This window comes from Populus trichocarpa, chromosome 9 (assembly GCF_000002775.5).
Source record: "Populus trichocarpa isolate Nisqually-1 chromosome 9, P.trichocarpa_v4.1, whole genome shotgun sequence".
NCBI classification, from domain to species: domain Eukaryota; kingdom Viridiplantae; phylum Streptophyta; class Magnoliopsida; order Malpighiales; family Salicaceae; genus Populus; species Populus trichocarpa.
The window spans coordinates 9,973,189-9,996,627 of record NC_037293.2 but is presented as its reverse complement, the minus strand read 5'-3'; the positions used below and the strand labels follow the sequence as shown (position 1 = coordinate 9,996,627).

The window sequence follows — 23,439 nt, the reverse complement described above, 5'->3', positions numbered from 1 at the left end:
TGACTAACAACATTATGAGAAAATTTTTAATTTTTGATTTAGACATTCTAAAATGACAGAATGTGTTTGATTTAAAGACAAGTCCTGGATTAAGATCCTGTTTTACTCGATTTAGATTTCTAGCATGATTCAGGTTCTGCTTTGAATCTACAAAATAAAATTCAAATATAATAAAATTAGAGACCTAATCTTCTCCTTCCCACTAAAAAAAACCTTCTCCATCATATATATATATATTTTTTTCAAGAAAAATATATTCAATTAATTTCGAAAGCTGTTTTCATTTATTTATGTGGTTGAAAGACGGTTTAAGAAGAGCAATTTAGGCAATAAATGAGTCATTAGAAAACAATTAATTAGAGAGTAAAAAAAAAGGGGGGGGGGTTGTCAGAAAAACTTCTTTTCTTTCTTAATTAATGAAACCTTCTTCTCGATGACTCCGAGACTCCTGGACTAAGGTATTCAACTGGGCTGCTTGAAAAATGAGAGAACCACGCATCATTGAAAAAGGGCTGCCAAAGAATTTATGGGCTGAGGCTGCAAACATAGCAGTTTTCGTATTGAACATATTGCCTACAAAAGCTCTCCAACAAAAAACTTCATTTGAAGCGTGGTAGGGTTATAAAACAAAGTTGCAGAATTTAAACACTTTTGGTTGCCTTTGTTTCTCTTATATTTCATAGGTTAAGAGAGACAAACTTGATAAAAAAACAAAATCTAAGATCTTTGTAGGTTACAATTCAATTTCAGAAGCCTACAAGATTTATCTTCCACAAGACAACAAAGTAATTGTTAGCATGAACATCCAATTCTTTGAGTCAGAAAGCTGGAGCTAGTAGAATGATAAGAAGCTTGAAATCCAAGAGGAGAATGCTGACATTGATAATGAACTTGTTACAAAAACTCGATCACTCTCTAACATTTATTAGAGTTGCAATGTTGCAATAATTGAGCTTGCAGGATATGAAAAAGCAGTTGCAGATCAACATTAGATGGCTGCAATGAAGGAAGAACTTATGATGATTGAAAAAAAATCAAACTTGGATGCTAGTGAACAGACCTGCATATAAAAAAGCCATAGGAGTCAAATGGGTTTAAACAAACACAAAGCAAGACTTGTAGTCAAAGGATATGCTTAGATGTTTGGGTGAATTTCTCTGAGACTTTTGCTCCAGTCGCTAGACTTGATACCATAAGAATGTTACTTTCTTTTGCTGCTCAAAATTGTTGGATTATACATCAAATCTGCCTTCTTACATGAATATTTGGAGGTGAAAATTTTAGTGGAGTAGCCTAAAGGTTTTGTTGTTCAATGAGAATAGGAGAAAGTATATCTACTGAAAAAGGCTATATGATTTAAAGCAAACATCAAGGGCTTGGTACAACAAGATTGATGCACATTTGTTAAACTTAGGCTTTACAAAAAGTCTAAGTGAATTCACAATCTATCTTAGGAAGGTCAATGATGAATTACTTGTAGTTTCTTTTTATATAGATGATTTACTTGTGACAGGAAGTAACATGAAGCTTATTGATATGTTTAAAAGGGAAATGAAAGATGTTTTTGAGATGACTGATATAGAAAAGATGTCATTCTCCCTCGATATGGAAGTTAAACAAAAGCATAATGAAATCTTCATATGTTAGCATAAATATGCCAAAGAGATTCTAAAGAAGTTTAACATGGAAGAGTGCAGACCAACAACAACACTAATGAATCAAAATGAGAAATTTTGCAAAGAAGATGGAGCTGCAAAGATTAATGAAAAGCTTTACAAAACCTTAATAGGTTGTTTGATGTATCTCACTCAACAAGACCATACTACCAGTGTACTTCCAAGATATATGCATTGTGCAAGTGAAATTTATTTTCAAGCAGCAAAAAGAATTGTTAGATACATTGATGGAACAATTGACTATGGTTTGAGGTTTTGTCAAGTTAAAAACTTCACACTCCATGGTTATTCTCACAATGATTGGGTCAGTTGTGTTGATGACATGAGTACTTTAGGTTATTGTTTTAGCTTCGATTCTGCTATTTTCTCATGGAATTCTAAAAAAACAAGATTTCATTGGTTAATCCATGGCAAAAGCAGAATATATAGTTGCTATTGCTGTCGAGAATCAAGCTCTCTAGATTAGAAAATTGATGACTAATATGCAAATGGAACAAAAGGAAAGCATTCAGATACTTGTAGACAATCAAGCTGCAATTTCAATTGCAAAAAATCCAGTGTTTCATGGCGAAACAAGATACTTCAAGTTGAAAGTGTAGTTGTATTTCCTAAGAGAAGTGCAAAGAGAAGGTGAAATTCAGCTATTTATTGCAACATAGAGAATCAAAATGCTGACATTTGACCGAGGCACTTCCTAAAGCTAAGTATGAATTTTTCAGACAAAGGCTTGGATTCTGGAGCTCCATAGCCAAAGAGGAGTATTGAATTAGTATCTCAGAAGCTGCTGATGTGAAAGGTGAAAAGAGTATAGTGTCAAATAAAACTCATTCTGAATTGAAGTTTTCGAAGTTTGTTAGGATTTGTCATAATCTTCTTTTCTGTTATGTAACAAACAACAGCAGATTTTGCTGCTGTTTATTTGCTTTTGTTGTTTCAAAAGAGTTGTTTAAATAAGATTTATGTTTGTCAATAAAATCAACGAAGTTTTCAGAATAGCTTTGTTATCTGTTAACATTTAAATTTTCTGTCAAAACCATCAAATCAACATCTAAAAATGACAGAGAATCTTCTGATGGGAAAGGTCCCAAGAAGCTGTTTCAGGGAAGCAGTAGTGCGTAATCAAAGCAAACAGAAATGAAATCGAAACCTAAAATAACTCCATGTTCCTAGGACGATAACAAGTCCTTATTAGCAAGCACATTAAATTACTGGATCTTTACCATTGCTCCCCTATTCCTACCCTCCTCTTTCACAATTTCACCATTTTCACCATCTGGTTCTTGTGCACCTTCCTCTTTTTTCACAACTTCACCAGTACTCTCGTCAATCTCTTTTTTCACTACTTCACCATTGTTCCCGTCAAGCTCTTGTGCAAGTTTTCCCTCTGCTGTTCCTGATTCTCCATTGCTATCTTTGTTTCCGTCCTCTCTCTTCAATCTTTCGCTCTTATCCTCAAGGAACTCAATAAGACCTGTTAAAGCACTCTCTGGCTCCTCGTATCTCAGCAGTTGCTCACCTACTTCTGCAGGAGTAACCCTTGCTTTCTCTATTAGCGCTTCGACGCAAGGGAAAAGTGGGTGCTCTGTAAACCCAAGGTAGTTGGAGGCCAGCAATTTGAATCCACATGGAGTGCAGTAGGACATGAGAATGTGCATATCCATACGACCAGGTCGCAACAAAGCAGGATCAAGTCTTTCTTTGTGATTGGTAGTGAAAATTATGATTCGTTCGTCCCCACAGCTTGACCATAATCCATCCACAAAGTTAAGCAATCCTGATAGGGTCACCTGATACTATACAAAATTATGTCTGTCAAGAATGAGAAACGCTGCAAGCTTCATTAAAATAGCAATAAAAGCTTTTGTGTTTTGATTATTGTCATCTATATATCAGATCCCCGTATGGGGACGACCTTAGTCATGCATGGAAATTGTTTACTTGAAGAGAATATCTGGTATATAACTCATTGCCTGGGACATTACTCCATATCACACAAACTTCTGTATCCAACCAGTCATAGTCTGGAAAGAAAGTGTGAACCAGTAATACCATGCCATTCTTGACTTGGAAGAAGGGCAAGGTCAACGATGTTTCATCAGTATACCAAGTAATCTCATCATAATATGGATTTTATCAAGTCCTCCTCAGGACTAAAATATAGTTTCTGAACGCAAAATAAAATCGAGAGGAATAATTACCTGGTTTACTTGGTTATATGCTGGATTATGTCGAGAAGGCATCATTGCTCTGGCTTGTGCAAGCCTATCCTGTAATTCAATGGAACAGTCGATGTCCTCCACCACAAGTACGGACTTATTCTCAGTTGAGATCAACAAATTTCTAAGCTCAGAATTGGTCTTAAGATCAGTCAATTCCAGATCATAAATATCGAACTTAAGATAGTTAGCTATTGCAGCAATCAAGCTCGACTTTCCAGTCCCTGGTGGACCAAACAGTAAGTACCCACGTTTCCATGCCTTGCCTACCCTCCTATAGAACTCCCTTCTCTTCACAAACCTCTCAAGATCCTCCATGATCACCCTCTTCCCTTCCATATCCATTGCTAACGTATCGAATGTAGCAGGATGATGAAGATTCACTGACTGCCACACATCCCCTCTCCTCCCCGACATCCTGTCAGGGGTTAGCGTGAAAAGCTTCAAACTCTTCTTCTCCTCTTTCGTTTCTTTTGATTTTTTAATCACGTGCTTTAAATAAACATCAATAACCATATCCCTATGCTTCTTGTGAAAACTCAACTCAAAGAACTTATCCTCATTTTTTGGTATAGAATTAAAATTATTAGGGCTTGGTATATATTTTGTTGGCCCATGTTTTGAGATGTACTTCCATTTCAGAGTAACCCCATTAAAGGTATCAACGATTTCTTGGTTTCTATCTAAAGAGAGTGAGAAATTACTCTCTTTCTTGATCAGTGAGATCTTGAGTTTCTTTGCATCCGGAGGAATTATGGACTCAAGATAGAGCTCTGCGGCTTTGAAGAGATTGTTTTGGTTAAGGTTGTCATATTCTTCAATAACTAAAGTGAACTCCAAAGAAAAAGAGTTGATCAAGGTTTTGAGCTTGTACAAGATGTATCTTTGGAACTCATAAGGAAGATACTCCTTAACAATGGAGCGGAAGAGCACAATTGTGGCAGCAGCTGAGGCTGCTGCAGAGATCATAGTCTTAGCGGAGGGCATTTGGGTGGCTGAACTGCTGGGAAACATGGTTTTTGGCCTCCAAAACATTTGTGGGCTTGAAGGGCTCTTAGCGTTTCTAGTGTTGGAGGATTTTTGGTGTTTAGTTTGTTGCTTTCAGATCCTCTGGCAAATGCTATCGAGGAGACTCTCTGTTTATTATAATGCAAAATCTGAGAGGAGGAATGGTGTTTGCGAAGTGCAGTGGAAAGAGTGACGAGTGAATGACGGTGTTTTTGGTGGTAGACTCCTTATGCATGATTGATGCTGTGTACCGAAGAACATTTGTTTGATAGCCATGAAAACTTTTATGCTTTTCATTTTGTGATCAACATCATAATTTGGATTTTTAGAAATGATTTAATAATCCATATAGAATTAGGGATTAGGATTTCACTCATGTTTCAATTATTGAAATAAATCAATCAATTATATAAATAAACATTCCAATAATAAAAAAAAAAAAACAAGTATAGAAATACTATACGAAAACAACTGCAACTTTCGTCGAATACTTTAGCCCCACCAAGAAGACTTTTTCTTGCTCTGCCCCCTACGCATGCCAATGACTTAGCGTACTGACTCAAGTCGTCAAGGAATTAGGTATTCTATGCTCACTATTGCACATTGTGAGTGAACAACACGCTCTAATTCTCACTTGTTGATGGGGAATGGACAAGCTGCACGACTGAATGGTGTTTTTCATGTTCTGTTGTTGAGTGTGGAGTTAGGGTTTTGGTTCTTGATTCATTGCTGGTACGAAGTTTCTTGCAAACTTGCTAGTGTCTCTTCTGATGGGGTCCCTTTCAAGCCCGATGGCTATTTACAGAGATTGGTCGATGCAAAGGGATCCACAGAAATTACAGAGAAATAGAATTATAGAGACTGAAGCAAACTGACAAAGAAAATATAGTATTTTGATACAAAAGTCATTGGCGGATGACTATGAATAGTCTCAGAATTCACAACAAACGTCAAGACACTCTTAAATTAAGAGGGTGGCTGAGAGTATCCGGCGGTTGTTTTTTAAAATTATTTTTGATATTTAAATTATAAAATAATATAAAAATATAAAAAAAATTTAAATTTTAAAAAAAATATTATTTCAACCCTAACTAATATGTAAGTAAAATAATATGATATATATATATATCATGATCAAATGGCCCATGATCATTAAGGGATTATGCTGCTTTATTACTTTATTGACTAACAACATTATGAGAAATTTTTTAATTTTGATTTAGACATTCTAAAATGACAGAATGTGTTTGATTTAAAGACAAGTACTGGATTATGATCCTGTTTTACTCGATTTAGATTTCTAGCACGGTTCATGTTCTGCTTTGAATCTACAAAATAAAATTCAAATATAATAAACTTAGAGAACTAATCTTCTCCTTGCCACTAAAAAAACCATTCTCCATCATATATTTTTTTCAAGAAAAATATATTCAATTAATTTCGAAAGCTGTTTTCATTTATTTATTTGGTTGAAAGACGGTTTAAGAAGAGCAATTTAAGCAATAAATGAGTCATTAGAAAACAATTAATTAGAGAATTAGGTGAGGTTTCAAGATATGATTTATATTATTTTCTAACATACCTCCTCAAGTGAAAGTCATTTAGCCTTGAAACTTGCACAGGTCCACATTAACTTGTGCTTGATTTTTATCAAATAAATGAGGATAGTGAGATTCGAACCCGTGACCACTTGATCATCAATGCTCTAATATCACTCATGAAATTATATTAATTGAAACAGATAGCTAATTGCAGAGAAATAGAAAGGATTCTTAACAGAGAAGTAGATGTGAGCAAAAAAACTGAAAAACTGGAAAAAAAAATAACCAAAAAAACCGAACCGTGAAAAAAATCAGATTAAACCAATTAAAATTTGAAAAAACCGACCGGTTCGGTTCGGTTTCGGTTTTATGAGCCTAAAACAAAAAAAAACTGAACCGAACTGAACCCAAACAAAAAAATCCAGAAAAAAACCGAGCCAAACCGAAAAACCGAGTCAAACTGAAAAAAACCGAGCCAAACCGGTTTGAACCGGTTTCGGTTTTTTTAAAAAAAATTCAGTTTGGTTATTTTTTTTTATAAAAACTAAACCGAAAATGATCACCCCTATATAGAAGAGTTAAAGCAGAGAAAATATAATACTTTCATAAATAAAAGAATACCTATTTAAAGGTTTATAACTCAACTGAAAATACTGAAAAATAGCAAAAACAATCAGAGTTTGTTGTCGCTACTATTACTTAACAGAAAAAAAATCTAGCTGCAAAATCTATTTTTTAAAACAGTAATACAAAAAACCAAGTCACTGCAGCATTTATTCCAATCTTCAGATTCCGGCAAATTCTCATAAATTTTAACACAAAAAGGGGGCGGGGGAGCAAAAAAACTTCTTTTCTTTTCTTTCTTTATTAATGAAACCTTCTTCTCAGAAGATGAGTCCGAGACTCCTGGACTCAGGAATTCAACTGTGCTGCTTGAAAAATGAGAGAACCACGCATCATTGAAAAACACTCTATCCAGCTTTTTGAATATGGTATTGGCTAGTTTCTTATTAAACCAAGAGTGAAAGCGGCCAGTGAAGGAATGATCATCTAGTCCGCCATCATCAAGACACTGATCGAAATCGTTCATAGCAGAGGAACTATGACCTGAACTTCCTGTTGTTTCTGTGGATTGTCTGATCATGCTGGAATCTCCAGCAACAAACCAAGGAGAGCCATTTAAAGTGGAGCTGATACTGACCATTTTTCTTTCATCAAAGCTTCTCTAACAAAATCATTAAATGAACCATATACAAATGATGCATCTCATAAAGAGGAGCCATCTGGTAGAAGAATCTGGCAGTGTACATACTGATCATGCTTAGCAATTATTTGGATATTTACTGTATTCTTTCATAGGAACCACATTCTACCCAACGGATTCTCGTTGTGGTTGTAAACAAAATTCAATGAAGAGAAATTGCCATGTATCATAGAAAAATGCATATCCTTCTTCACCCGTGTTTCTGCTATACAAAAGGCATCAACCTTTAACTTTGAGACTAGCCTCCTGTTCTAGAGAGCAAAGGTATAAAACCCGACCCACATGGGTCATATACCATCAAGTTAACTGAGGTTTGCTAATTTTTTTTAACTAAAAAAATCTATAAAAAAATAATCAACAAGTTAGTTGATCTCGGATCGCTAGTCAACCAAAATTTTAGATCAAGCCACTTGGTTTTTTTCTTTATATATATTTTTTTTCAATCCAAACTAGTTTAGGTTTCAAGTCAATTGAACAGGCTGTTCTGGGTTTTACAACAGTGTTAAAGAGCTGATCTATTTAGGAGTATGGTTATGACTGTTTTTCAAAGTGTTTTTCACTCATAAAAGTATTAAAATAATATATATATTTTTTTAAATATTTTTGATATCAACGCATCAAAATAATCTAAAAATATTAATTTGAAGCAAAGAAAAAAATAAATAAAATTTAATTTTTTTTCAAAAACATTTTTAAAACATGAAAACAAACAAGCTATTACTACTTGAGATTAAGAAATTGACCAGTAGATGGTAAGGAGGGAAGACTTACTGCTCCTCTTGATGTAGAAGCATTGGTGCTAGGCTTCTTCTGCCTCCTGTTCTTTTTGGTGATTTGTTGCATCAATTCAGAGACCCCTCCTGTCGCTTGACTTGTTTTTTTCTGGGGAAGATTTTGTAGTATTTGCATCGTTGTTTTCAACAATTTTGTTTTTTTTTTCTAATTCAAGTCTTTGTGCATCCAGAGGAATTATGGGTTCAAGAAATAGCTATGCTGCTTTGAACAGAACGTTGTAGTTAAGATGGTTATATTGTTGAATGACTAGAGTGAATTCTGAAGACAAAATTCATTAATGTTTTGAGTTTTTTTATTTGGCATTGTCGTTTAAATTATGTTCGAGTGTGTTTTAAAAATATTTTTTATTTAAAAAATATTAAATTAATGTTTTTTTATTGTTTTTTAATAATTTTAATGTATTGATATTAAAAAAAATAAAAACAAATTAAAATTTTCTAATGGGCTAAAAGGAATCTAAGAAGAGTGACCTCTAGTAATACCCATACTTAAAAAAAAAGATTTCTAAAGGGTTGAGAGGAACCTAAATAAGATGACCCCTAGTGATACCCATACTTGAAAAAATTTATAAAAGACAAAGAGGACAAATCCATAGAGGGTGGTTTTATAGCACTAGAAAAATCAAATTCATCTCTTAGAAAGTAGTCACACTTAGTGTGAAAGGTATGTGACCTCCTAGGATGGAATGAGGCATGAAAGCCCTTAATTAAAAAAAGATCTGAAAAGTGGGAGGTCTGTAGCCCTGGAGGGGTTTGTACCTTTCTTTGTGATGTTGTAGGGGTTTGGAAGCCTCTCACTAAAGAATAATCAGTGGTATGTGAGAGATATATAACCTCTCTATGATGACATGAGACATGAGACATGAGAGTCCCCTGTTAGAGAGTGATACCAGTTGGAGATTGCATTGGAGAATGGGGATCCAAGATCAACTCCTGATAAATTGATAAAAGACCTTTTGACATCACTTGGAGAATATATCGGTCTGATATTACAATGGAGAGTGGGGGATTCGAGATCAACCCCTGGGGAATTTGTGATTGACATCATCTGGAGAATATTTCAATACAAGACTGCACTAGAGAGTGTGAAATTCGAGATTAACCCCTAGCGAATTGATCAGAGACCTTTTGACATTACTTGGGGAATGTGTTAATACTGCATTGGGGAGTGGGGGAATTCAGATCAACTCCTGATAAATTTGAATGGATAAAAGTTCTTTTAATATCATTTAGAGAATATGTCAGTTTAGAGAAATGTCAGTTCAAGATTATACTGGAAAATAGAAATATGAGATCAACCCAAGTCAATTCCCTTCCGGTGAGGACGTCCTTGGTTGCCAGAAAAATTAGCTTTCCTATCACTGCCAATCACAGTGAGGACCATATGACCTCCAGGGATCATTTCTTCTTAACGTGAATTCAGAGACACCATGAAATCATTCTCGAAAACAACAAATTAAGCTTTAACATACTGGGGGGGTTGTCTTGGAAAGATAAATATTCCCTTTGCTCAATGGTGATCCTTTCTCATTCACAAGCCTTTTAGGGAGCAAGCATTTTTTTTTTAAAATAAATATTAGAAAATTATATAAATCATATATCATGCTTCATCTAATTTTCTAACAGTAAATATTCTAGAAAAATCAAAATAAATCAATCAAAGTGGAATTCTCAACTTTACTTGAAGGGTTTAATCTTTTCCTTTCATTTCACAGGAAAAAAAAAAAAAAAAACTTAATGGAGTCGATAAAGAACAAACCATTGCTTATTTTCGAGGAATTTTTTTAGCAATCTGGAAATAGTACAAGTCATCATGACGGTGCTGTGAAAGGAAAACTTCAGGGATTGCTAACCGGTGAACGCCATTGAAGATAGAATGAGAAAAATTGTTAGGAAACAGCCTTCCATAGAAATTTCCAAGCATTCCTGTTATGAAACATGGCCCAAAATCACTTCCCTTGTCATTCTTGATCTTCTCATAGAAGCTAGGCAGCGACCTTAATATTACGTTGAAATCATTTCATGGATGATCATTCAGGAACACCTGAAATGTATGGTCCTGATGAGCATCTAAAATCTGTCATTTTAAATGATCTTCCAGGAAATGATTTCAACTTAATATTGCTGCAGTGTAACTTTTCCGCCTGTGTATCTTAGGTTAGAGTAGCCGGTCCCAAACCCGGATAAAGGAGGAGGGTTGTGGTATAAACCTAACTTTGGCTTTATCAAAATAGTTTCCAACTTCATGTGGGAATAGCTTGGTTTGTCGAAGAACATTTGTTGTTTTTTGCAATCTTTGAATCTCTTCTATAGTCTTATGTGGATTCATGACTGGGTTAAGCTGACTTGCAACTTTCATAATTCAAATGTTCAAAGAGCTTGATTATGCTACCAATGATGAAGTTAAAAAACCAACTTGCTCTCCATTAATGGATACAGTGCAAGATATAGCCAAAATCTTTTTTTTTTTAATTACTAGCAATGTCCAGAATCTCTAGGCTGCCAAAGCAGGCTGAAAGAAATGCCCAGCTCTTCACTCTCCCTTTTCACATGGATCTAAGCCACTTTGAAAATATGGAATAGGATTTAAAGGAATGGAATAGATAGTAAAAGAAAAATCTAGTGATGAAATGTAAAGACATGCATGCAAGGAATAATTTTTTCAAAGGGCTTTTATCATATGACAGGACAAGCCTAGAGTGATGATCCCAGTCATAAGATGCCAATCCTTTCAGATAAAACTCCATGGATGAGATGAAAAGCAAACTTATGTCAATCACCCACACAAATTTTCTCTGCAAAATCTGTTGGTTTTGTTCGAAGCCAGAAATCGATTTTCAGAAACTTTGTCTGATGACAAATGAAAGTACTCATATTATCTTGTACTAATGTGCACGAGCAAATTCCATTGTTGATAAAAAGAAACGAGTACGCTGCAAGTGGGAAAGAGTCATAAATCATGATGATGTTATTTTTCAGTGAATTCCAGCTCACACAACATGTCTACTACTTGTACCAGAATTTACTTGTTTCAGAATTTATACTCTCTCCTAGTTTGGTTATGCTTTAGACTTGTGAGAGAGAAAAGATAAAGATGCTATTATATTATATGGGTTGTGCATGGAAGGCCTCACCAGTCACCAGTCAAAAAATAGAGCAGCTCTATTATCTTTGCTTTATCCTTGGCAATGCTCTTTGTTGAAAAATTCAAGACATGACCAACTAGGCAACAGTAGAATCAAAGCATATATTCGTCAGAGTTTAGAATGTAAATCTAAACTATTATGCCATATCTATCTTACATTAAGAGCATAGAAAGTCTTGGACCTCAGGAAATTCCTTATCTGCATAGACTATCCAATCTCGAAATCAGAATTGGCATCTAATTGACTTCGCTGGAAATTTGCAAGAATTAATCCTTTTTTCTGCTAAGATCTTTTACTTGATATAGTCATGAAAATGTAAAGCATAAAGTTGTAAATTGTAATTCACACAAAAAAAGAGGTTACAGGTAAATTTACACTGCGTTTATGATTTAGCAATGTACACACACCTATAGTCTTACGGATATGCAAACAAAAAAGGGAAAAAAGGAACTTGAATTTTTCTCACACCCCAGTTTTTACTATAAAATATAAGAGTTCTCTTCGTCTATTAGAAACCTCTTTTGCCTGGCAATGAAAGCCTCGATCGTGCTCCGAAACTCATCGTTGCTCATTTTATCCTTGGGAGATGAACTTTTCTCCGATTCCTTAGCAGAATCAATGGTTTTCCTGCATTTATCAGTCGCTGACCTCCTCAGTTCCCGGCTACTATCTGGCCTCTCCAGTTTCTCTGATTCACTCCTGTGATATTTCTTTCGTTCTAAAGAAGTTGAAGTATCCTCAGTGACTTTGTACTCAACATAAGTGACCTGTTTCTCTCTGCATTCAGCTTCATATTGATGAGTTTCCTGACTCTTTTCACTCTTCTCTACAAACTCGTCATAAAGATCAGTGCTTGGATTCTTCCCATTAGAATCTTGACCTGAAAACTGGCCTGACTTTGCAAAGAGAGTGATGACTATCATGTTACCAAGAACGAACACAAACCGAGGACTTACAAGGATTACTGTTAAGTCCTTGAAATACTCACTAGAGTTCTTGACAGCAACCGGGAGTTGAATGGAAAACCTGGAAATCAAAGCTAGAACAACACCTATTTCTATTAACCTGAACAAACTTGCAATCTTTCGAATCTTCCTATGCTTCTTGATCGCTTTCGCCTTCTCAATCTTGATGCTGGTGATGTTGAATGAATCCATTTACAGATGGGAATTGAGAATTCAAAGCAACAGCAAGGTGGCAGAGAAGATGGAGGATTATGGGTTTTCACTCAAAAGAGAAGTTGTAAACAAGCAAAGCGCCGGTAGCTTCCATTTCTCTGTGTAGAGACAATATTGAATCTACCATAGCTATAGTATACAGTGAAGGTATTATGTTGCCAAGGAGCATGGAAACAGATAGAAAGAAAACAATACAAAGGAGAGAAACAGGGGAAACAGAGCGCAGCTCTGTTTTTTCTTTTTTTTTCTCCCTCTGTGCTTGTCAACTAGAAAATGTCGCTGTTCTTGTTGAAACCGTTAGGTTGTTTAGGTAGACTATTTATAGATGGTGGAATATGTGATCCATTTTTTTTTTTTTAAATCCAATCTTTCTTTATATGTTTTTAATTTGTAATTTTTTTGGGTAAAAGTATTATATTCCATCTTTAGCTTTATTCGAAATGTGCAAGTTGTGGGATTTTTCCACACCATTATTATTTCTTTTTATCTTGCCCTATTATTCCCACCTCCCTTGAAGCTTAGATTTTACACTAGTAGAAGACTCTCTTCAACTTTGGTGGGAAATTATTCTGCCGAATATACCCACATTCTTTTAGAATATCCCCTGAACCGACTAGAAGAGCAGGCATACATTGAACTCACCAGTTTCGTTATTCAACACTGACCTGCGCATCATGATGTTCATGGAATATTAGAATACATCAGCAATATTACAAGATAGAATCTTGTTCCATGACTAGGTTTATGTTCCAACTTTCTCATGAAATAATCCCATTGCACTCAATCCAGTTATGTTACATCAAGTACTACATTTATTAGATCTGGCTCAAGGTTTGTCCGAAAAAAATCCAAGTTATTGTGTTGTTGGGTAAATCTATAGGTTATCAAATCAACTCTAATTTATTATTTTTATTAAAAATAATATCATTTTATTTTAAAAATTTCTTGATATTGACTTGGTAAAGTTTAGACCTAGTTTCATCATATTAATTTGAGTTATGATCAATCTTAATTGAATTAATATTAAACCAATTTAATTTGAAACTCAATTCCAATAAAATTCTAGATTGTATATTTTCTTAATCATTCTATGACGTCCAACTGGGTTTAATTTATAACTATGCTATTTACTAAAATCATCTTCATGTTAGCTAAAACCGAAATAGATTAAGCTCCTTGGAAAAATTGAAAGAAAAAAGTAGAACAAGAATCCCCTTGTAATCAAAACAAATAAACATAAAAGTTCTTTTTACATGATAGATAAAAAGATCTTGTAATCTGGTGGATTGAATCTTGTTGTAGGATGACTTGACTGTCACTGTAATAACACTATTTCGTAGAATGTTAGGTAAAAAGTTTGGGACATGGCAATTACAGTAACAAATCATCGGGAAAGCAGGCCCCTTTCTTCCATACTAAGAAAAAAAATGCTGCTTTTCTCTCCTTGTTTCCATTATTTTATAAACTTTCTTCACCTTCAACCGGCATTCCGTTACTGAATCCTCCTGTTCTTCAAGACAAGACCCACCAATGATCCCACAACAGAGTGGACGACCAGCTTTCTTTATCCTTGCGCGTCATATTCGTTATGGTAACACGTGGCTCTTTGTTATCTTCTTGTGGGTTAGCTTCAATCTCTCTCTTTCTCTGTCAAAATCAGAACTGTTCGTGTTCTTCATGTTGTTGTTTGATCCGAGACCCTGAATGATTCAGGAGGCATCAACGGTTCTTACCCTCTTTCCCCCCCCCCCCCCCCCTTCTTTTAGAAACAAGTTAAAGCAGTACCTTTCTTCCTTGAATCCACTGCCTGTAATAGACAGGCCTGACTCTCGAAACTTTGAGATCAAATTCCGACTGGTTTTTTTCTTTTTCGGCTTATATTACGAGCTATTAGCCTCTCGTTTCCTAAATCCCTCCCGTCTTTCAGGTGAGCGTTATTGAATCCAGATCACTTTTAATTGGCATCCACATTCGATGTTTGATTATTAAGCAAGAAGTAGAGATGTTCCAAGCTTTTGTCTACCCTAGTTCCATTAAAATAGCTTACAGTGTCCTGTTAGCAAAAAGATAAAAAACACTTGGCAGACAAATAAAAGAATTGATTATTGGACTTTACAGGGTTCACTTTAACTTCAAATGGGCCTAGATCTCTGGGCTCCATTTGCTCTATTATTTTGACAGTGACAGGGAAAAAGCATAAAAGAGACAAGAAGCGGGAAAATAATGAGACTTCCTGTTTTTTTAAGATGGAAATGACTCTCAACTAAAAGATATTTAAAAAACGTGGATGAACCTAGTATTTTTAAAAATTTTAATTTATATGATTTAGATCGTTTTGATATGGTAATCTTAAAAATAATTTTAAAAAATTAAAAAAAATATTATTTTAATTCATTTTAAAATAAAAAACAATTGTAATCAGATTCACAAATAAATTGTAAGGAGTTGATTTGAAATGGGATTCAAAGCAAAGAATTTCGAATCCCATGTTAATTCCAAGAATAATATTTCTTTTCAAGATGTTAATAAAGCAAACTTTTCTTGCATGTAAAGGTTTCGGAGTCTAGATAAGGTGTTAGAAAAATAACTGAAAGCTTGATTTGGGTGATTAATTAATTGTTTCACAAGTTGAGTTGATGTAACATCAAGCTCCCTTTTCTTTTCTTGGTTTATTTTATTTTTGATCCTCCTCCGTGGGATTGGAGGCTGATTCAATGACACGGGAGCTTAAGATTCACCCTTTGTTTTTGCGACACAAAGTTTATAAATTCCTTGATATGGGTGGTTATATGATATGAAATATATATATATATATATATTATTTACAAAAAAAAAAAGAAAAAAAGAAGAAAAAAGTAAATATGCCCTCGGTTTGCTTACTTGCCCACAAAATCAACCACGTTGGATTCGGTGATTATTGAGTCGGATTCCACTAACTGTGTTTGTTGCTCAATTTATACCCTTAGCAAGAACCTCTCCTTTTTCTTTTCTTTTTTTTAATTTATAAAATGTCCACTCCTGCTATTATTATTATTTTTTCTCAGTACCAAATGTCAACAGGACAGTAAATGATTATTTTAAGAGAAAGATGTGAGGTAGATGTTTATTTAAATATTTTTGCTTATAAAAACATCAAAATAATATTTTATTATTATTTTTAAAATTTTATTTTTAACATTAATATATTAAAATATATATTTTTTAAAAAAAAAAGTAGCCAAAAAACAAGTTACATGGTGGCCCTTGAACTATGGACTTACTGATTAATCCAAGTTGGGTTGATGTAGGTACCTAACTATCTTTGGACTCTGATCCAAAATTAAAATCAAAATGGTTGGGTCAATTAAATGGATTTATTAGAGGACAACCTTCGAGGCCCAAAATCTAGAGTCTGAAAAAGAAATATCCGACCTGCCGGATTCGAACCAGCGACCTAAGGATTACAGACACCACTACAGTCCTCCGCTCTGCCAACTGAGCTAAGGTCGGTTTTGTTGATTGTTGTTAGTTGAAACATCTTAATCTGATCTACAAAACAGGGTATTGAAAGAAACTTTATTGAATTAAATAAAGAGTAGAAGGACTCGATCAGTGAGAAGGAAAAGGTCTCCAACCTGAAGAAATTGAGGGAGCAAATCAGCATAGTACCAAAACGAAAAGAAAAGAGAAATTCATGTTTCATGCTCAGTGTTGTATACTGACATGAATGACAGTTGCAGAAGCGGAGCAAGGCATGGTCTGGCTTTCGTGGCAGCTCGCCAAACTGTGACCAACAGTACTGCAAGGAATGAAAGGACGCCATGCATGGTGCTTGCCGCTTTGATTTCCCTGGATTTGCACGCTTCTGGCACCTCGATTGCTAGTCATGAACCATGATATATGAATCACCTGAGAAATCGTCGAGTTTTAAAGAGATTTCAAGTTTGATCCTCTCCTTCCTTTTCTGTGCTATAAATCCATCTCTTTCTGTGCTTGTAAGAATGATTTCCACGAGATTGAGGGTTGACCCATGTGGATTTACAATTAGATTATGAATAATTTAAAACTTTTTTAACGCGAAATGTACCATCAATTCATGATTTATTCTTCAGATGATTCTAGATAAGATTTCACAAAACACGTACAACAACACTTCTGAATTTAATGGTAAATCTATTCAGGTATTGCACTTCGTTATCGGTCTCCTCCTTCAAAATCTTCTTCCAACATTATTAGTAAAATCATAATTATTAAATTTAGTTTAGTTTGAAAGATTAGCTTTAGAAACTCTGATTCAAAGTTTGACCTGAATCAGGTTTATAATTTAATTAAACATAATATTAATTAAGTTAATTTTGTTCTATTGAGTTATGATTCGGTTGACCTGTCAAATATAAACTAATATAAACCAGATCAATAATAATAAATATAAATAAAATATTATCTCTCAGACCGCTTAATTTAATAACTTATAAATTAACTCAATGTCCGAATAATTTAAATTCATTTTGGATTATTCCCCGTGTTAAAATTAAATTTAATGAAACTAAAATTCAATTCTAGATTCTAGAATTATTATTATCTATTATATCTTCCATCTAAATCACTTATTCAACTAAAAAGTTGGCATGAATCAAAACCACCACCGAGCGAAATTTCCATAAAAATCTTAATTCCCTAAAAATACTATCCGAAATCACCTTTCTAAAGATCTAGGATTCGCCCATTTGAATTTTGAATAGAGTGTTTGGGGAGTTTTTAAAGTGTAATGAAACTAGCAGTGCTCAAGGATATGGGCCGAAATAAACTTGGTCATGGGCTTAGCACTGGATTAAAATAGATACGTTGCTTTCTAACAAATAGCCCATACAGGCCTTTTAACACAACTTGAAACAATAAAAGCAGCCCAGTAAACAAACTGAAACTCCACGTCGTCGTTTGAATCAACTTAACTTCCCTAGAAACCCTAGATATACTACTCAAACAACAGCAACACAACGCGTACCCCGCAGCAGCAGCAGCAGCAGCAACCTCTTCTCCCTTTCCTCTCACACAACATCAACAAATCCAATGGTAATCCTCTCTTTCTCAACAAAACTATCCAAATCTCAACAATCCCAATTGGATTAACGGTTTCTCTTTTTGTTTGTCTGTAGGCACCGAAGAAGGAGAAGGCGCCGCCACCGTCATCAAAGCCAGCGAAATCAGGAGGAGGGAAGCAGAAGAAGAAGAAGTGGAGCAAGGGAAAGCAAAAGGAGAAAGTCAACAACATGGTTCTCTTTGATCAAGCTACTTATGATAAGCTTCTCTCCGAAGCTCCTAAGTACAAGCTTATCACTCCTTCTGTCCTCTCCGATCGTATGAGGGTAATAATACATTTTACTACTTTTTTCATTCAAGCTTACGGCTTTTTCATGCTTTTAGTTATGTCAAATCGTGGGGTTTTAATTTTATTTTTTGTTTTTGATCATGTTAGAATGTTTCGATTACTGGGTTTAGGACCAAGTGCAGTAACAATGTACGAGTAATACTAGTTTCACTTATAAACGTCCGAAAGGATCTCAACCGTTGAATTTGTTGGATCCACTTGTCAATTGAAGAGGTGTCTTTTATTGGAAGAATCTCTGTAATATTAGCATTATTTCAAATATATACTCACCAAAACAATTGTGGAACCTATCTGCCGTCAGATGGCGCGCATTTTTTGCTGCCAGGTTTCAGGGGATGTAGCATAACTTTAAGGAATATTTTAGCTCTTCAAGTAAAGTTTCTAACTTGGTACAAGCTGTTGCCATTCTATGGAAGATAAAGTTTTAGCTGTCTGTAGCAATATTTTTAATAGTTCTTGTAAGTTGTGGTAACGTGGTGGAAGAGTTTGAGAGAATGTTTTAAATATGCTTAGGTAATAAAAGATTGAAGTTACTTGATACTATCATGAATTAGATTGTTGTTTTTTAGGTATTTAGGTCCCTTATTTTGTTGACATCGCAATGTCACTTCTGGTGTGTTGTATTTAGTTTTGACAATTAGTCAGCTTACCTTTTGTCTATTTCTCGTATGCTTTTTTATGTCTTGGATGTTTTCGAGATCTAGTGAGTTTGCATTTCTGTACCTAAAAAGTTTCTGTTCTATGGTCATTGTACTGTTTTTTTTTTTTCTTTCCTACTGGGGTTGAGAATCTGTAAACTATTATACATGCCTTCGTGTGTTATACCCTGGCATTGTTTTGTTAATGCATTTTCATTAGCTTGACCAGTACTGATACGACTCTGATTTCATGTTTTATTTAAATTTGTGTACATGTTTCATTTGATTTTGTGTTTTAATGTATCTTGCAGATTAGTGGATCACTTGCAAGGAAGGCAATCAGGGAACTGATGGCTAGAGGTTCAATTAGGATGGTCTCTTCCCATGCAAGCCAGCAGATTTACACCAGGGCAACCAACACCTAGGTGTCTTGATGTATTTGGTTATTTAGTTCTCAGTAGTATGTTGCCGAGTTTCTCAGCTACTATTACCTTTTTGTTCAAGTGATTGTGAGTACAATCTTAAGACGTTTCCTTATCTTTTGTGTTGAATGAATCTTTTGCAGAGTTCTTGAGATGTTGGATATGTATCTTGAAACCATGTTCTCCCATGTGACATGCATTTCCTTGTTCCATTGGTTTGGGTCTTTTGTGCATGACATTGCATTTGTTGCCTTTTGTTTTGAGTTTTTTTGGTTGTTTGTGGATGAAGTCGCCCATCGTTGGTTTCAGAAATTAGTTGGGTTTCGATCAGACACAAATTTCTTGGTGCTTGTTAGACTGCCCATTTGGGAAGCATGTTTTTGTGCCAGCCTATAGCGTAGAGTTTCTTGATTTTGGACATGCAATTATGGAGTATAAAGTGTTTCGTGAGTTGACTTGTAGAATGGTGTTGGTTGCCCCACCCTCCTGGTTCATTGGATTAACTAGTAATGTATCAGGCCTAATTCCATTTACCTATCGATAAGTAAAATGTCGAGTAAAATAAGGGCTTGCCAAAGGGTTTTTTCTCACCTAGCGTAGGTTAATTTCCCAAAGTCAACCCTCTTCACAAAGGCTGTTCAGGAGAAAGGAAATGATTCGTGCTGCTTCGGATTGATTCCGACCATTTTCCATCCTTGAATCAAATGATATTACTGAAAATCTGAGAGACCTACGATCTCCTTCCACGCATTCATTTCCTCAATTGTTTAAAGAACATCCCAACTTGACCTTAATGGCCCGGGACAGTTCGAGGATGGTTTTAAATGGACATGCATGAAAATGACAATTAAACATTGAAATTTTCAGGATTGGCAATGCTTTATTTTCTGGCTCTTCTCTTCAGGGCCCCGGTGAATTTTCAATTCAGTGTGGTTGAGATGGTGGATCAAGATTTGATATCACCCAGAGAACCCAAGTGGGTGACTTGTTCTCGTAATTTACTAGCAGGCCACGTGAAATTTTGTCACTTAGCATTATGCATTTAGCTTTTGCTTGTGTATTCTTGTTTTTTTTTAGTGCTGCCTCTTTTCTTTAACAGTCGCAGACTGCGACTCGAATAAAACATGACTGGGTTCCTTCCTGTCATCAATCCACACCACATCCATGGCGTTCCTGTCATTTGATTGACGATTCCAACTGTGGAAATTTAAGGTGATAAACTTTAACCTCATCTGGCTGGTTTTTCTTTTCCTCTTGCCTGGTCTTAGTACAAATACTATGAGAAAAGGGAATCGTTAAGCATATATCTCGTGTAGTTAACATGTCATATACCTGTATAGAGAATAAAATGAAGATGGATTCATCCTTTTATTATCTCTGCGTGTACATTTTGTCGTGTATTACCATTGTGATTAAGGAAAATATATTGGCAATTATTATTATTATTATTATCAACCAACAGGTCTATATCTTTATTTTTATTTTATTTCTCTTAGTGGAGGAGGTAACTTCCTGGATAATTAAATACATTTAACAAGCTTTCTCAGTGTCTTTTACGCTAATTAAGTCAGATTTTGCATTATTATGCTATTCACTAATCGTTTAAAAAAATCCAACTCCCCGACTGTTTGACCATTATTATAACTGTAGTGCACGTCATTATATCAGACAATTATTACATTCGGAATGCATTTCAAAGAGGTTAAATTTTGATCACCGGACAAGTTGACAAGATAAAATAAAATTCAACTTGTCAAGACCACTGTTTTTTTTCTTCTAAAAAACTGTACTAAAACAACATTATTTTAAATTAGTTATTTAATCTGTGTTTTGATGCGAATAAGAAATTTTTTTTAATAAAAGAATAAATATATAGGTTTTTTTAATGTGTTTTTGGATACAAAAAATTCATAATCATGCTCATGTACACATGTAATTAATTAAATTGATGTTTTATCAAGAAACAATTATAATTAAGATATTTAATATCGTAACACAAGTCAAGTGCTCAATCACGTTCAATAAACATGTTTCATAGAATAAATATTTTTATTTAATTAAATGATTATTCATGTCAATAAAAGGTAAAATAAAATGGTTAACAAAAGCAAATAGAATAAAACTATAAAGTTCAACTATAAAACAACCTAGTATTGAATAATGAAACTTAAAAAAAAAAAAACTTGAAGAGCACAAGTTTTTCATGTGCTTTCATGTGTAATGCAAACTTTTTTTAATAATATTTGTATATATTAAATTACACTTAAACCAACCTTTCAAAAATATCATTTCACGTAAGCTATAAAAAATCCATTTTCAAGGGAAAGGAAGTCATTTTATTTTCCATCAAAAATGAAAAAGACAAATGCCCCTAAATGTAAGCTTTAAATTTTCTTTAATCCTAAGACCAAAAGTGTCATTTTAGTATGCACAATAAAAATAAAAGGATGCAATTGCTCCCTTTTAAACTCTGGAATGTGAAATCAATCATTATAAAATTATTAAATTATCTCCGATAACATATTTTATTGGATTTGTTTTTTTAAAAAAGAAATAAATATCACCCCAAAGTTATAATTTTTTTTTTCCATTTTGGTCTTTATTTTTCAATATACACTCCTAAAAATTTTAGCCTATAATTTGGTCGTAATAAAAAGAAAAAGAAAAGGAAAAAAAAAAAACACTGTAAGCAAGGCGTTTTGCACGGTAAATTCCCCCACACGTTTTAGTATTTCTTACAATAGTAATGTAAATAAAACTGAGACAAGTGTGCGGCCAAGAAAACAGCAGGCCCTATTAGACTCGTGTCCCCTGTCCACTGCTGAAGTCAAATGACCCATCAGCATCTTGTGTCTGTCTGGATGCATCCTTCATTATTATTATTATTTCATTATTTTAATCTTAGCCATGGTCGATGCAGTCACTGAACCACAATTTGCCAATCAATCCCTTTCGCCACCTTTCACTTTCTACTTTAGCTGCATCCATATAATGCACCCCCCTGTTGATCTTTCCTGTTGATTTTTCGTGCCTTCTCTCGTCAGATATTAGCTCCGATTTGCTAACCAGCAAATCCCATTTCACTTCCATGTCGAGTTTTTGGATTTCATTGCCTTGCATGTATGATTATTTTCTCTTTATCTCATGTGTAAGTTTGATTTCAAAACAACAATTTTACAGGGAAGCCTCTATTTAAATTCTGAATAGTCGAGACCCTTTGATTTCTGAGATTAGGAGAAGATACATTTTTTTTTAATAATTATGGATGTCCGGACCAGTTTATGCGTACCTTAACTAATTCCCGAGACCCTGAAGTTAACGACCATGTAAGTCTTCAGTGACCCTGAGATCTGTGGCACTCGAACCGGTGATTTTTGAGCAGCAAATTCATAGTCTAATCAGTTGAGCTACACCCCTCCGAATTATTAGGAGAAGATAATTTATCCTTATTCTTTATATTTATAATCCATTATATTACTGTTTGATTTGATTTTATAGCGGCGGTTATTTTTTAAAATATTTTTATAAAATAATATTTTTTATTTTTTAAAATTTATTTTTAATATCAATATATTAAAACCACATCAAAATATTAAAATATGATTGTGAGTTTTTTATCCTTATTTTTTATATTTATAATTCATTATATTATTATTTGATTTAATTTTATAAGTGTGGTTATTTTTTAAAATATTTTTATAAAATAATATATTAAAAAGACATGAAAATATTAAAATATGATGGTGGGTTTTCGGGTGGATGGCGTAGAGCAGTTGAATTATTACTAAAAAGGAAATGAGAAAAAGGAAAAGAGACAAAAACAAAAATCTAAGGGGTGGAATGGAAAGATGTCCCACCAAAAGCTGCAATCATTTTTCTGAGAGATCACGTGGGCCTGGTGAGGGCATCATGGGCCTCTGCTCAATGTAATAAGAACCGTCCACGGGGTTAGGCATGACATGTGTCCAAAACTGGAGGTAAGCACCAAGCACATCATCGAAGAATTTAACAAACTGTCAATGGCCCCCCGCAGCTGTTTATGAAAGTGGAATTGCACATTTGCACTTGCATCCAAAACAAAATTTATTATACTCAAAAGATCAAGAAAGGATCTGCGTGATTGGTACTGTGAAAGATTAAGAAGGCATCTCTGTATGTGTTTAGTAGCGTGATGCTGGGTTTTCTAAA

General features: G+C 34.4%; 3 protein-coding genes and 1 non-coding gene across 5 annotated transcripts; 1 reads left to right on the top strand and 3 right to left on the bottom strand.

Annotated features, from left to right (window-relative positions):
* Window positions 1-2,660: 2,660 nt before the first annotated feature.
* On the bottom strand, window positions 2,661-5,207 carry LOC18102145 (AAA-ATPase At3g50940). Of its 2 annotated transcripts, none has more exons than XM_006379190.3 (2): window positions 3,875-5,207; window positions 2,661-3,463 (listed from the first exon to the last, which is right to left on the bottom strand). In XM_006379190.3, exons 1-2 carry the CDS (start codon window positions 4,925-4,927, stop codon window positions 2,882-2,884), a joined length of 1,635 nt encoding a protein of 544 aa, XP_006379252.1. In that variant the 5' UTR covers window positions 4,928-5,207; the 3' UTR covers window positions 2,661-2,881. The 2 variants fall into 2 exon arrangements, with proteins under 2 accessions (XP_006379252.1, XP_006379253.1); XM_006379191.3 differs by having other exon boundaries at window positions 2,697-3,469; window positions 3,875-5,201.
* A 6,754-nt stretch (window positions 5,208-11,961) lies between these two features.
* Window positions 11,962-13,126, bottom strand: LOC7464018 (uncharacterized). The gene has a single exon (XM_002313748.3). It carries the CDS (start codon window positions 12,800-12,802, stop codon window positions 12,125-12,127), a length of 678 nt encoding a protein of 225 aa, XP_002313784.1. The 5' UTR covers window positions 12,803-13,126; the 3' UTR covers window positions 11,962-12,124.
* Window positions 13,127-16,228: 3,102 nt separating this feature from the next.
* On the bottom strand, window positions 16,229-16,312 carry TRNAY-GUA (transfer RNA tyrosine (anticodon GUA)). The gene is given in 2 exon segments: window positions 16,229-16,264; window positions 16,276-16,312. It is a non-coding gene; the product is annotated as a tRNA-Tyr (tRNA).
* Window positions 16,313-17,719: 1,407 nt separating this feature from the next.
* Window positions 17,720-19,405, top strand: LOC7464019 (40S ribosomal protein S25). The gene is made up of 3 exons (XM_002312999.4): window positions 17,720-17,875; window positions 17,959-18,168; window positions 19,141-19,405. Exons 1-3 carry the CDS (start codon window positions 17,873-17,875, stop codon window positions 19,252-19,254), a joined length of 327 nt encoding a protein of 108 aa, XP_002313035.3. The 5' UTR covers window positions 17,720-17,872; the 3' UTR covers window positions 19,255-19,405.
* Window positions 19,406-23,439: the final 4,034 nt, after the last annotated feature.

Coding starts and splice junctions, on each gene's coding strand:
- LOC18102145 (XM_006379191.3), bottom strand. CDS start 4,927: ATGTTTTGGAGGCCAAAAACCATGTTTCCCAGCAGTTCAGCCACCCAA. Junction 3,470..3,874: donor CATATAACCAAGTAAACCAG/GTAATTATTCCT, acceptor AATTTTGTATAG/TATCAGGTGACCCTATCAGG.
- LOC7464018 (XM_002313748.3), bottom strand. CDS start 12,802: ATGGATTCATTCAACATCACCAGCATCAAGATTGAGAAGGCGAAAGCG.
- LOC7464019 (XM_002312999.4), top strand. Junction 18,169..19,140: donor TCCTCTCCGATCGTATGAGG/GTAATAATACAT, acceptor TGTATCTTGCAG/ATTAGTGGATCACTTGCAAG.